The 14055-nt window shown below is 47.4% G+C and overlaps 1 protein-coding gene across 1 annotated transcript in view; it reads right to left on the bottom strand.

Annotated features, from left to right (window-relative positions):
• Positions 1-554: 554 nt before the first annotated feature.
• Positions 555-14055, bottom strand: part of LOC119401565 (uncharacterized) — a 77988-nt gene continuing 64487 nt past the window's right edge. The window contains exons 6-8 of the mRNA XM_037668465.2: positions 9855-9971; positions 6408-6550; positions 555-2426 (exon numbers count right to left, since the gene is read on the bottom strand). Of these exons, the coding sequence (XP_037524393.1) occupies positions 891-2426; positions 6408-6550; positions 9855-9971 (1796 nt within the window). The 3' untranslated portion in view covers positions 555-890. The remainder of the gene's footprint in view (positions 2427-6407; positions 6551-9854; positions 9972-14055) is intronic.

Below are 14055 nucleotides of genomic sequence, written 5' to 3'. Positions count from 1 at the left end.
GGCCACGGTGCTGATTATTCTAAAGGATACTTGCTGCAGATATAAACGCTTGAAAATGAATTCAAACGGCCCGCGCACATAAAAAATATAGTTAGTAGAGCTTTGTGCCACTTTTCCTGCATGGGTGCACGTCTGCATTCAGTGGAACGACAAACAAATGAAAGAAGGTGCCTCTAGTTTTACGACACCACCCAACCTTCTCGACCGCCCTTGACGTGACGCCGCGTTCCATCGTAACCAATGGAACGGAGCGCGCGCTGAGGGATGGATTTCACCTTATCGTACTATTAGCTTGTTCAAAAGGGGGTGTCGCCAGAGCTCGGAAAGATACCGAGTTTCGCCTAACTCGGGCCATCCTGCATAGCACCCCTGGACTTATTAACTATTAATAAAAGCAACTAGCCCAATACCTCAACCTGCTGACAAATATGCACTTAATGCACGAGTACAGCGGACATATCAGACTGTCCTCGTTATATTAGAGACATCGGAAAGTTGCTTTGTTGTTGAGATCAAAAGAGCGACAATTGTTGACTTAGTTAAGATTGGTCTAAAATTTATTGTCGGCTACGCGCATTCCTTAGGTCTCGTTAGCTTGTGTACGACCACGAAGTACTGTACTAGCTTGTTCGAGCGTTACTCTGCAAACGCCGACGTGCAGTCGCGTGGCAACAGTACCTAATACGCTTTCTGCCGTCCTGTACATCGAAAAGCTCTAAACAGTGATTGATCGGTAGAAACGACGAAGCTTTTCGCCAAAGTTCGTGTTCGCGGATTAGGTGTCATCTCGGTTAGGATGGCGTTTATCTGAACTATTATTTGAGGCATAGCGTTCTTAAGCACAGTTCGAACGAATGATCCATGGGATGCTAGCAATGTACGCGCAACGATTAGTCCCATTTGTTCGGTGCCCTCCATCCTCGTAGTTCTCTGTCGCGCTGCTGGGAGTTGTCGAGCACGGTAACATTTTCCAGTGAAACGGTGGGCCTCAAGTAGTTCACGTCGCTGTCGTCGCCAGCCGTCTGCGTCTGCGTGGACGTCCCTTGGCTCCCGTCGGTCTCCGTGGTCGTCATCGTCGAATCGCTGCACGTCGAGGTCGTGTTAGACCACACGCTGGCGTACTCGTACGTGGAAACTGAAGGCAGGTCGTAGATGATCTTGTTCTGCTCGTGGTTCGACTCCAACGGGGCGTCCCACTGGGACTTGGCGCGCCTTACTGCCAGGGAGTTGGGCGCGATGCAGTCCTTGCCCGAAGGAGCGCTTATGGGCCGCCCGAACAGTCCCATCTTCTGCAAAGCAGCCGCCGCAGTCGAAAACGTCTCGATGCGGTCGAGGCGCATGACAGTTTTCTCGTTGTCCTTGGCGGCGGCCTCCTTGTCCGCGTCTTTGTTTTCCGGCTTCGCTGGTGGTCCGGGTTGTGCGATGGCACCCGTAGATGGAGGAACCCTCGGTGAAGCCTTGCCTGCATGACGATGCTGCCTATTCGATTCGTTCTTGTCATCCTTATTTTCCTGAAGAGCATCGTGGAACTCATTGTCAGCAGTGGGAGTAGGAAGACTTGCGGTGCCCCCTGTTCCGCGACGGTGCTTAGGACGCCGCCTAGCGGCCCTCTGTTCTTCCTCTTCAGCCCGCTGCTGCTGCTGCTGCTGCATTTGCTGCTGTCTTCGTTGAAGCAGGAGCGTCGGGAACACCGCGTCCTGGTTCGAGGAACTAGTGGTGGACGGTAAGAGACCGCCATGAAGGTCAGGCATAAACAGCGGATCCTGCGACTGCGAGTCGTCGTCTCCAGTCTCAATGATGATGAGCGTCGGCATCCTAGGAGGAAAGGGCCCCACGGGTCCGCCGAACGGCATCCCCATTGGGCCGCCGAGGTTGATGGGACCTCCGCCGAAGGGGCTTGGCCCGAAAGGTCCGCCGCCCATGCCGAAGAACTGGAAGGGACGCAACGGGTCCGGCTGGTCGTAAAGGCTCAACGGCGGGTGACTGTGCTGGAACAGGGGCATCCTCTGCCTCGGTGGCATCTGCGCGTTAGCGGTGCGGAACGGCTGTTGGAGGCCAGCATATCCCGGTGGCGGATCCTGTTGCTGGTTAGGTACGGCGCTGGTGAAGTTCGGCTGTGCCTCGCCGAACGCATCCGGCAGCGAAGGCGCTGAGGTGTCCGGCATGCTCATGACGATCGGGTTGACGGTAGAGCTCCGCGGATAGTCAACGTTGGCGAGCTCGGCCGGCGGCGCTTGATAGCGCATCTGGCGTCCCGTCTCCAGGTTGACGGGTATCCCCGTGGCGCCCGGGAAGTCTCTCATCGTTTGAGGCTGCGGCTGCGAGCCGTCGGGTGCGGGACCCACGCCGGGATAAGGAGATGGAGGCATGGCGTTCATGTTTGCCGTCTGATACGTGCCGTCTGGTTGCTGAACGACGCAGGTCGGCTGAAAGGCAAGTGATGGAAACTGCCGCTTCAGCAAGCGTAGAAGGAAAAAAAAAACGATGCAAAAATAAGTGGCATGAAAGAAGCTGTACTGTAGAGCGAATGCAGGTGCCACTTGTGGAAGCGACACTAAGCGAGCTCCTGGGTACGGCTACCTAACGGCTCAGAAAGGCTTCAGCGCTCCGTTTGGTTCAATAACCATGTCCGATAAATGCAATAGTATAAGACTTTCTTACTCTGACCAGTGTTTGCTTTCTTTAAAGCTCGTACACCGTGACCGACCAAGACTATTCCGGCAAGGTGCTTGGGATGAAGAATTCTGTGTATTGCAAAGCATGCAACCGTATAGTAATTCAAGATTTTTGCTTCGTCACGATTACTAAGTAAAACATCACAACGCTTACTTATTAGCGTCCAAATACTTTTATGTGTTCGGGCACTACCTCCTGTACTTTGCATCGTTTTTCTTTTATTTATGAAGCGGCAGTTTCCTGAAGGATTCAAACGCTACACGTTGCGGTAAACTCAAAACAGGCGTTTTATTTGACATTTTCTGGAAATATACGAGGACATTTTTTTTTGTCCCACAGAGAGACTGACAAGACGAAATCATCAGACACTATAAGCCAGACGGAGCTAGCTATAGCCTTTCTGCTGCCGACACCGAAGCTAGGGGGCCGTACACAGAAAGAGCATAACACCTTTGACATCTTAAACACCAGCACTTCAACAACCGTTATCTTTTCTGCGTTATCTGTGGAAACACATGCACTGACTGCAGGGTCTTATATAACAGTGATAGGAGCACACTCCAAAGAACGAAAAGAGTACCTGTGGGTGTTCTTGCTGAGTCCCGGCTAGCAATTTACATAACTCTCTTTAAAGAGACACGTGAACTCTCTTAGGCGAACATTACACTCTTTTGGAGAGGCGCGACTTTCTAAAGGAAAGTTAACATGTTCCTTTAAAGACTAGTTCTGTGAATGGCGAGTCATTTCTAACAAAGATGAGTAGGAGGTACTCTTTTTCCTGCACTGCAGTATGAGTATAGAAATGGTGTCATAGAGACAGATATAGCGCCCCTGTGAGCCTCGTATAAGTGTCATACGGTGCCAAATGAAATCATATTGCTCATATATGAGAACATATGACATCTGTATGAAATCATGTGAATTTTGTACACCTCGTAAGCTTTCGTTTTTCTTTCTCAGAAGGCCTTTTTATAAATCTTCATTCCGAAATCTACAGACCAACGAAGCCGCTGATTTAAAAGTACACACAGAGTTATGTTCGTAGCAAGGACGAAGAGAACACACACACACACACACACACACACACACACACACACACACACACACACACACACACACACACACACACACACACACACACACACACACACACACACACACACACACACACACACACACACACACACACACACACACACACACACACACACACACACACACACACACACACACACGCACGCACGCACGCACGCACGCACGCACACACACACACACACACACACACACACACACACACACACACACACACACACACACACACACAGAGGAAGGAGCATCACAGGCATTCGCGCTGAGCAATACAGCCTCTCATGTCGTTTTTTTTTTTGCTTGCCTTTACTTGGGAATCATGCGAAACGCGGCTACCGTGACAGCCATATCAAGAAGGAAGCACTATTTTCGCACCCACATTCTATACGACGGTTGTATGTCCACATTCTGCTTCAGAAGTACACTTAAAGGCAGTCATTCGAGCAGCCATAATCACAGCATGTTGCATGTGTGGTATACTACACATTCGTGTAGTGTAGTATATCACATGTCTATTTCTTCCATCTATTTCTTCTTCCTCCTCCTACGTATTTCTAACTGGCCACACAACCGTTTCAATGGAGCTCTCATTTTCAGCAGGTGTCGTCACACAATCTTGGACGTCACAGAACGTTGGACGTGTGGTATACTGCCCATTAGTCTAAGTTACCGCACGTGTATTTCTTACTCCTCCCCCTACATAATTCTAGCATGTCCAACAACCGCTTCAATAGCGCTCTCATTTCCAGCAGGAGATAACTGAAATTTCTGAAGAGATTTCGATCGTCTCCTGCCGTTTTCGTTTTGTCTTTGTTAATTTCCTTTTTCAGTAGCCTAGCTGTCGAAGTAAATATCAGCTCTTATAAGCTGCTTTCGAATGTCACTTCAAGATCCCGCGGCTAGTGTGCTCTCCTTCAACGCGGCGAGCAGAACATGTTACAACGCTAAGGTTCCTGTACTCTTTCTCGTATATCTCGTCTCGTTACCGGGCGCCGTAAAAAGATGACAGCGCAGATGGCGGCTCGGGATCGTCGTGTCGATTCTGTTCGCGTAAATCTCGTTTTTCACGGGTTGTCCCATCTGTCCCATTCCCCCCTCTCCGACAGTGACGACGATGGAATGCCGAAAAAGCTTAGCGAATGTATTTTCATGTGTTACTCTTTTACCCCTCCCTGTTCTGTGCTGTCACTTACGCTGTTGGCCTTGACGAACCCAAAATAAGCCGTCATGCGTAGAAATCGCACTGAGCCAACGCGCAGCCGCAAAACAGCAAATTAAATCACCTTCATCAGTGTAGATGTCGTTAGACCTTTGAAAAAATCGCACAACCATGTAGAGCTCGCTCATGGCCTGGCGTATCAAAGATATTTTGAACTATTGGTAGCGCAAATAATTTGACACACTCACAACTTTGGGTACGCATACGACAAGCGCAAACTCACGCTAAGAGACAGGGCGTGCAAAGACGGACACAAGAGAGAAGTCAAGACAAATCAAACGCCGACCAACAACAGAAGAGGCGCACAACGGCGGAAAAGATAGGTTTGCCTATTGCTTGGGCAAGCGCAGATAGGTTTTCGTGCCTTCTTTCTTTTCCACCGTTGTGCGCCTCTTCAGTTGTTAGTCAGCGTTTGTGGTGTCTCGACACCTCTCGTGCGTCCGTCTTTACACGCCCTGTCTCTTTAGTAGTACGTTCCGGCAGGCTAGTTGGTTCATTGCGATAAACTTTCTTAAACTGCGCGAGAAGACGAGGACACAAGTAAAGAAACTGGTGTTCTGGTGGTGTTCTGGCGCTCGTGGTGTTCTGGTGTTCACTCTTTGCTGTGATGCGCCCCATATGCTTCTCTCCTTTGGTATTGTCGCTTTCGGCTGCCCGTAATTTTGTTATTTATGCGAAAGCCTTAGATGCCTCATCAAACACGAAATTTGACCGTCGGCGTCCCGAGGCGTCGGGGACGAGTGATGCCAAAAATCATCACATGATGACGCCACCATATGACGTCAGGATGACGTCACAGATCATCAGAACTTGTGACGACATTGTGGCGTCATCATGGCGTCGCTGTGACGTCGCGTGACGTAACGTCATCACACTGCACTGTCGCTTGGTCAAATGTGGTCCGATCACGAAGGCAATGCAAAACCAAGTGAGGTGCCTCCTATCTTGGAAGCAGTGTTAAACAATGCTGGGTGCAGAAAGCTTTCGAAGGGTGGCGGGCAGGATCAATACATCGACTGTGAGGAAAAAGAAGACGGCTTTCGCCTACCAGTAGTCTTAAGTAAATGTACAAGGGACCCTGTGAGTTCCTTTGTTCTTGTTATCCGGGTGAAGGGGCCAGTCAAGCTGCGAAAGACAGTTTTTGTTCCTTCACACCTAACCACATCTATGTGTACCCTTATGTTCCCGTCATGTGGTTCAATATACTAAACTCAACCCTACTCAACGATGACAGAGGCGAAGACACAACACAGGCGCTGACTTCTGAAGTCGGCGCTTTTGCTGTGTACTCTCCTCTGTCCTCGCTCCATTCGCGATGTGCCAACATGTGTCGGTGTCATGGGTCAATGATACACATTTACCGACGGCTAATTCGACTTCAATTTACGCATTCTGCAGTTAATCGCGTGCGACTATCACTCACCGGCTGCTGCAGCTGAGAGTCCGACGAATTGGCCGCAGCCCTGCGGACCAGCATTGGTACAATCAAACAAAGGTTTATGGCCACGATTCCGGCTCCTAGGAACAGAAGGTAGCCCCAATCGTGCCACACGGTCCTTGCGAAGGCTGCGAAGCAGATGCACGTGACATTTATCTTTTAGATACAGCCTAAGAAGAAAATAGCCGTTTGATTCTCTTTAACAGCGAAGCACTTAAAGGGACACTAAAGGCAAACATTAAGTCGACGTTGATTGTTGCAATAACGTTGCAGAAACCTCGTAGCGCTTGTTTCGTGCCAAGGAAATGCCTATTTTGAAAGAAAATCACGTTTTAGTGGTATGCACGGCGTTAGCGCACTTCAAATCACCCGCCTGAACGGGTCTTCTGGCGTAGCAGTTGCCATGCCCAACGTTGCCCGCCTTTACTGCCTGGCTGCCGAAGCTACGGTTTCTTGCGCAACAGTGGCCATCAACCTTGCCAAGACGCAGCCACGGGCCACTCCGAAACTGTATATTTCACTGTAACGGAGCTTAGCTTGGCCAGCAGCAGCAGAAGTAGAGTATCGACAGGGCGAAAATAGCGAGATCCAAGCACACACAGCAGTACGCGATACCGAAACTACCACTGAGACGCGCAGCTCGGCGAAAACAGAACTTTTGAACCATTCGCGCCGTTCACCATGGTAGCGTCAAGAGGTTCTTTTTTCCATGAATCAAACAAAAACGAACAAGCAGCATTTATTACGTCTTGTGATGCATGGAAGGTTCTTTTTTTATTGAAACTAGTTTGATTAGTAGTGGTTAATTGTATTCGGGACACTTTGACGTCATCGGGATCATTTCCAAAATGTCCCACTCGTGGCGCACATCGTGTCCTACATTTACCTTAATTTCTCGATTACTAGAGCACTGCTGTTCATACTAGTGACGTTTTAGACGTTCTCACACATTGACCTTTCGCTCTGACATAAATTGTTATTTGCCTTTAGTGTCCCTTTCAAGGGACACTAAAGAGCAAAACGATTTTTCTCGCATTAGTAAAGTAGTCTTCCACGATACCAAAAACACCACGCTTGCTGCGAGAAGACGCTTAATAAGCGAGAAAACGCGCAAAAAGAAAATACAGGTGGCGACGCCACCTTGGAATTCCCGCACCATTTGCCGTGACGTCACATATTTTTGACGGCGCCTGCTTGGCCCTACGTAGTTCCTAATCGGTTAAATCGAAGTACATTGTCCTCTGATGGGGCCAGAGAAAAAAACCAACGTGGTTTCATCCAGTCTGTTTAATTTGTGTCCTCGTTGCTTTGCTATCTTGTTTACGTTCCACAATTAGCTTTTCTAGGGCGAGTTGGCACTTACTGAAGGACATGGTGTTGTAAAGGGGCAAAACTCGAATATAAAGAGTAAGAGGCCGACTCCCCTACTTCTTTTTGCCTCTTGGTGTTTCTTTTTCGAGTTTATCGCAACACTGTCATGTCCTGCTTTCGCTCCAAGATAATATATTTGAAATAAAAGACATATGAAATAGATATATTGGGCACGGATGTATTCTTTGCCGAAGAATAGGTTATCCGAACCGGCATGATATAAAACGAGCTCAGAAGAAGAAGAAGAGCTGGAGCACTTTTCAAGGCCTCCGATAGATGCCAAGAACAAAAAAACGCTGCCGACACCGCAGAATAGTGCGCCTTTTGCCAGGAAGGACCACTCGCTCTCCAAGTCTAGTCATCGCCATTACGCCCATGCGACGAAGGATGGCACCGACGGAAGCAAAATGATGATGTTAATTTTATCGCAAAATATTGCTATACCGTAGATTTGAATTTTTTTAGACTTCTTTTACGAGCTAATTCAAGCCGAAATAAACTGTTTCAATATATAATAGACAAACACAAAGTTTACTTCTGAATACCGACGATAGCGGGCTGTATAGGTTTTAGCCGCAGTATAGATTTGAGGTATTTAGGGGACGAGAACACACTGGCAAAAAATTGTTGGAGCAGGCCCGCCCATATTGTCAGTAGCAAAAAAGTGCGTTTTTCTCAGTTTCAGTTAAAGTGCGCTTGGCTCTTTTTCAAAAAAAAAAAAAGAACGCCAAATACCGAAATATTTCAATATCATACAGAACGGTTCCGTAGGTATACCCAATTTCTGTGGCACACAACCTTTTCAGGCAAAAACTTGCGCCATTTAGTGATTTTTAATAATTTTATAATCATTCCTCTCAATTACGTTACTCAATTTTTAACTGAACTTATGCTGTGATGTCATATCTATCATCAACATTGATTAGAACTGTTGACTTTGTACACATTCCATTGCGAATCATTTATTTTTAATTTCGAAAGATTTCTTTTTAATTTCGCGCAGACCGGAAGTAGGTGGCAGACCGCAAGTCACTGCTTAAAGGGGTCATGAACCACTTTTCCAAGTAATGATCTAATGGCCTCAATATCGGAGTGTACTGCCTCCCGAATCGATTGCCGCAAAAATTTCTCGAATCCATCAAGAATAAGCGGAGTTACGGGGGTTTGGCGCACGCTCCCAGCGCTTTCTCTCTTTTCTCGTGCCGACGAGCGCACTGGAAGCTAGACAGGGAGGGATGGCATGGGGGAAAGAAGCTACGCCAGCGCGCGTCATGAAACGCGATCGCTCTCGCGCTGTGATTCGCTTGCGCGAGTGCGGCTACCGTGTACTGAGGAGTGCGGCGCCGGCAAGTGGCGGCACCCCGCGGCAAGAAGCGCATCTGATCCGAACGCCGCTCTCGATTTACGTCGGCTATCGGCCAATAAGCATGCTATGTCTCTTGCGACGTACAGCGGACAGACGCCCCGCCCACCGACGAGAGTGAGAACCGGCCTCTGTTTGAAAAGAGGGTGCCTGGGGAAACGGCAACTTCGCGCTCCGCTTGTGGCCATTACGCGGCGCGCACGACTGTAATATTTGGCAGAGCAGTTCATAGCCGTGTCCGCTTTCCGCAGGATGTGTTTTTTCAATCAGCCCAAGGGGTGCTTCATGACCCCTTTAAGAAAAAAGAGTGCCAAAACTGATTCACACATGCGACTAACACCGGTAGCACGATCGTTTGCGACTGGCGACCAAAAAGCGACTCAAGGCGACTGATGTTCACACCTGCGTTGCGACCTATACCCGTCGCCACAAGGATTCCACGTCTGCTTGCGGATGGCTCACATTGCTATTGCCCCTTTAGGTAAGCTGACGTCCTGTTCCTGCGCATGTGATTTGTTCAGAGGTTTGCGACTGAAGTCGAGCGACTGAAAAATCGAACAACGAGTGACTGAGCCAAAGAAATCGCTTTGCGACCACATGCGGCACTTTGCGACTAATTCCGTCGCGAGACCGGTGCTAGTCGAAGATGTGAACGAGCCTTGACTCGCTGATCGTCAGAGTAAAATCTTTGCACTTACTGCATTTTTCGTCGCTGTTATCGCCGCAGTTGTTGTGGCCGTCGCATGCGAAGTTATCGGCGACGCAACGCTGATTGGCGCACCTGAACTCGCTGAAACCGCAGAACTTATTTCCGGCTGGGCAAAAAAAGAAAAAAAAATTAAGTTCAAAAGTCGTTCTGCCATAGGGCGCTATGGAACTGCAACATTGCAAGCAGCATAAAACGTAAACCCTACAAGCCGACTAGGGCATTCGGCACTACGGGTCTACGCGATTCGATATGCAACGGCATGTCCCGAATATTTCATCAGTTCCGGACTATTCTGTTATGCGTTATCTTGCGTTCACTTTCTCAAGGACGCGAGTTAGTCGTCACGCGTACGAGTTTCAACTTGCCTGCATCGTACCTCAGGAAGCACGTTATAGAGAAAAAGAAACTGATGTACCGAAAATTATATTCAGTGAATCTGTACCGCGAGTCCTAAACTAATTCGGAATCATAAAGGTTTGTTTGTCTAAGATGGGGTTCTCAAACACGCGGCCCGCGGGCCGCATGCGACTTGCGGACCTGTCGCTAGCCGCCCGGCCCGCACATGACTGTCTTCGCCCTACATTTGTTTTTTTCTTCTTGAGTATATTCATGAGCTGCAGAGACGTGAAAGATCTCAAGCATTTTTTTTTTCGTGATGCGCCCCGTGTGGTCACCACATTAAAGTGTGCCCGTGGAACAAAAACTATATTTCAGAATGAGTGCCCAGACTTCAGTCACCCTGGAAATCACTATTGCTATTTTCCTCGAAACATGACGTCAAATTCTCTTCAGAAAATACCCGTATATGAGATACGGGAAAGGCCTTCTTTCAAGTAGCAACGTTAGCTGATATTTTGTTCAAACTTCACGCTACGCCCCCCCTCCCCCTCATCCCCCGCCTCCCACTCAAGCCTTCTTCGCTGTCCCGGCCCCTGCGGGAGACAATTTCGGGAATGCGGCCCGCCAGCTGAAGTGAGATTGAGACCCCTGGTCTAACAGTAAAAAAGACACGAAAAAGCGAGATATGGATCGTATGTACATAAATTCAAGAAAACCAAAGAGGGCAAAACGTTGGGGAAAGGTGGCGGCTCGAAGTGATGAAAACTCACTGGATGCAATAATAATAATAATAATAATAATAATAATAATAATAATAATAATAATAATAATAATAATAATAATAATAATAATAATAATAATAATAATAATAATAATAATAATAATAATAATAATAATACTTTATTGTACACATCCATAATAAGTACAAAGAAACGGTCCTGTCGAAGTCTCCGAAGGCTTGTGTAACTAGGCCCGGCAGAGCCGGTTACAGCGATGTGGTTAAAAGGTCATAAAATAACTTTTTTGTTTTTGTTTTTTGCCAACGAAGAAACGGATAATAGACACCAGTGCTTGTTTACTGGCAGTAGTAAAAAATAGAACAAAGAGGAGACAAGAGCACGTATTACATAGAAGTAGACCATACCCAATGTAATTTCACATCTCAGAGAATAATTTCTTCGACTGCTTTTTTGAAACTCCATAACAATTTATGGAGTTTAACGCCCCAAAACCACGATATGATTACGAGGGACGCCGTAGTAGAGGGCTCCGGAAATCTCGACCACCTGGGGTTGTTTAACGTGCACCATATAAATGTACACGCTCCTCAAGCGTTTTCGCCTCCACCGAAAACGCGGCCGCCGCGGCCGGGATTCGATCGCGTGACCATCGGGTCAGCAATAAATCGCCGCACAGAAAGTGCAGATGGAGCAAACGCCCCCACAAGATGACTTGTCCTGGTCAAAGCTCTCGAGAAGTCGAGTCTTCACTCGTCGAAACGCTGCATCCAATTCCTGTACACTCTGAGAAAAACAAAAAGGGAGTACGTGTGATTCCTTTCATTGACCCTTATATGACTCTTTCTAAAGAGGCACGTTAACTCTTTTGTGGGTCACACGACTCGCCGAAGAGAGTATAATGATTTCCAAAGAGAGTTCACGTGTCTCCTTAAAGAGTCATATGCGTGGCAAGCCAGAACTCTCAAAAAGGAGTCAAAGGACTCTTTTGTTTTGTTCTTCTTAGAGTGTTGGAGTGCACCTAACTCGGCTCGTTGGTACATGTTTAAAACGGTAACAAACACCGTTATACACGGGACGGTAAAAAAAAAACGATAGACTTATGTGTCTTGCGCTGCTTGTTCCTGCATCAATCAGTTTCCTATCCAACGTTTCCTGTCCAACGATTTCTCCTCCCCTATGAGTAATAAAAGGCACACAGCACCGCAAATAAGCCAGTGCGCGCCAGATTCTTCCTAACCCTATTGATACCACGTCACTTTTTTCTTTCTTATTTAAGGTCAAAGCCTTATATGGCTCACGATTAAAGAAAATCCGGCGCCCAGCGTTGAGAACACTAATGGTACGTCAAGTGCGGCGCATAGCCTTCGTCGGCTCACAGTTAAATTTAGTTAAAGATAACTCCCGGGCCGTACTCGGCTTCGTCGGTTCACAATTAGAGTTAGTTAAAGATAAATCAAATACGAATTAAAGTGAATCAAAGTAGCAGGTATGTGGCAAGTGATTAGAAACGATTATTAAGTGCGCAAGGTGTAAAGCTACTTAGTTAGTTAGCCAGTTAGTTGGTTAGTTTGTCCGTCTGTCTGTCTGTATATATGTTTTATTGCGATAGCAATTATATGGACACTCACGGCTGATTTTTGCCGTCGCCGTCTGTCGACGCCGTCATGTCCCGGATATGTATATATATAAAAAAGGCACAAAGAAAAATAAAGCAGAAGAAAAAACTACTGAAGTACCCAACCGCGGATTTGAACGAGCAACCCCACGCTCCCCAACGCGCTGCGTTAGACAACTCAGCTACACGCCATGTATGCGTCGGCGAAATAACGGCGAGCTATTTATATACACCATGTACCGCTGGTGGTAAGCAAATCTCGGAGGAGCGTGAGCGCGTTTTCTATAACGCAATGCTCCCAATTTTCTTTCAATTTGAAAACTGCCCTTGAGTCGCGCACGACAAAGTGGCCCTTTTCTGTATCCACTCGTGATGTGGAAGAAAAAAAAAGAAAGAACACCGCGGACACCTTGCATGAGACGCCCCCGTGTGGCTGGAGACGCATGGGGTAACTCCACGCGCCACAGTTTAAAAGAAATAAAAATATCTAAGAGCGTCTGATTCTCTATTGTCAACACTTGCAGACGCAGCGCTCCTAATTTTCTTTCATTTCGAATACTGCCCTTGAGACGCGCACGACAAAGTGGCCATTTTCTGTACCCACTCGGGATGTGGAAGGAAAAAAAAAGACAAAGAACACCGGGCACACCTCGCATCAGACGCCTCCTGTGGTAGGAGACGCAAAGGGTCACTACACGCGCCGCAGTTTAAAAGAAGAAGAAATATCTAAGAGCGTCTAAATTGTAAATTTCCCCACTTGTATTAACCGCCGGTTTCATGGCCAATTCCCCGTAGTGGGTAAGAGCCAAGAATTAAGGGCCAAGCAAGCAAGCAGGCGTCTGATTCTCCATTGTCGACACTTGCAGCGTGTTGCTCAAGCACATAGGCGTAACAACTGGGACAGTTGTTAGTTCACGCTTGCCCTGTGCATGCCTGTGCGTTCATTTAGGGCGTCCTTCTTTGTGCTTCAGCGGCACGCTGCAAGTATCGGGCTGCTTCTGGTTCTTCGTGTGACATTTCGATTTCTTGCTATCGCATTCATTTCTTCGCCCTTGGGGCGAAGCTGTGACTTTTTTTGTTTGTTTGTTAGAGTTTATTGGCGCAAAAGCGACTTGGTTTATGCTGCATGCGCTAAAAGCAATGTGCAGAAAAGAAATCAAAGTTGAATTAATACACGCGAAATAAAAATAACACGTGACTACGCTCACACGCGCTACCTCCCAGTGATCCTCTTTGAGGGCGCTGCTTCCTGATGCGTGTTGCAGTCTGATCACGTGTCATTTTTCAAATTTCGCAGGCCTTCTTTATTAGGCAAAAAAAAAAGCGAGCACGCAATTAGTATGCTGTTAAAAATAGCGCAATTATATGTCATTTGCACACGCCTACATATGCCTCATTGGCATTTTAATGATTAGGTGAGTACTTGTCGAGTTAGAAGCATAATTTGGATCAATTAACTAAATCTCATTCTAGAAAAAAAGAATAGTGGCTACTAC

This window comes from Rhipicephalus sanguineus, chromosome 8 (assembly GCF_013339695.2).
Source record: "Rhipicephalus sanguineus isolate Rsan-2018 chromosome 8, BIME_Rsan_1.4, whole genome shotgun sequence".
Classification (NCBI taxonomy): Eukaryota; Metazoa; Arthropoda; class Arachnida; order Ixodida; family Ixodidae; genus Rhipicephalus; species Rhipicephalus sanguineus.
The sequence above is the reverse complement of the archived record's forward strand: the minus strand, read 5'-3'. Positions and strand labels throughout refer to the sequence as shown.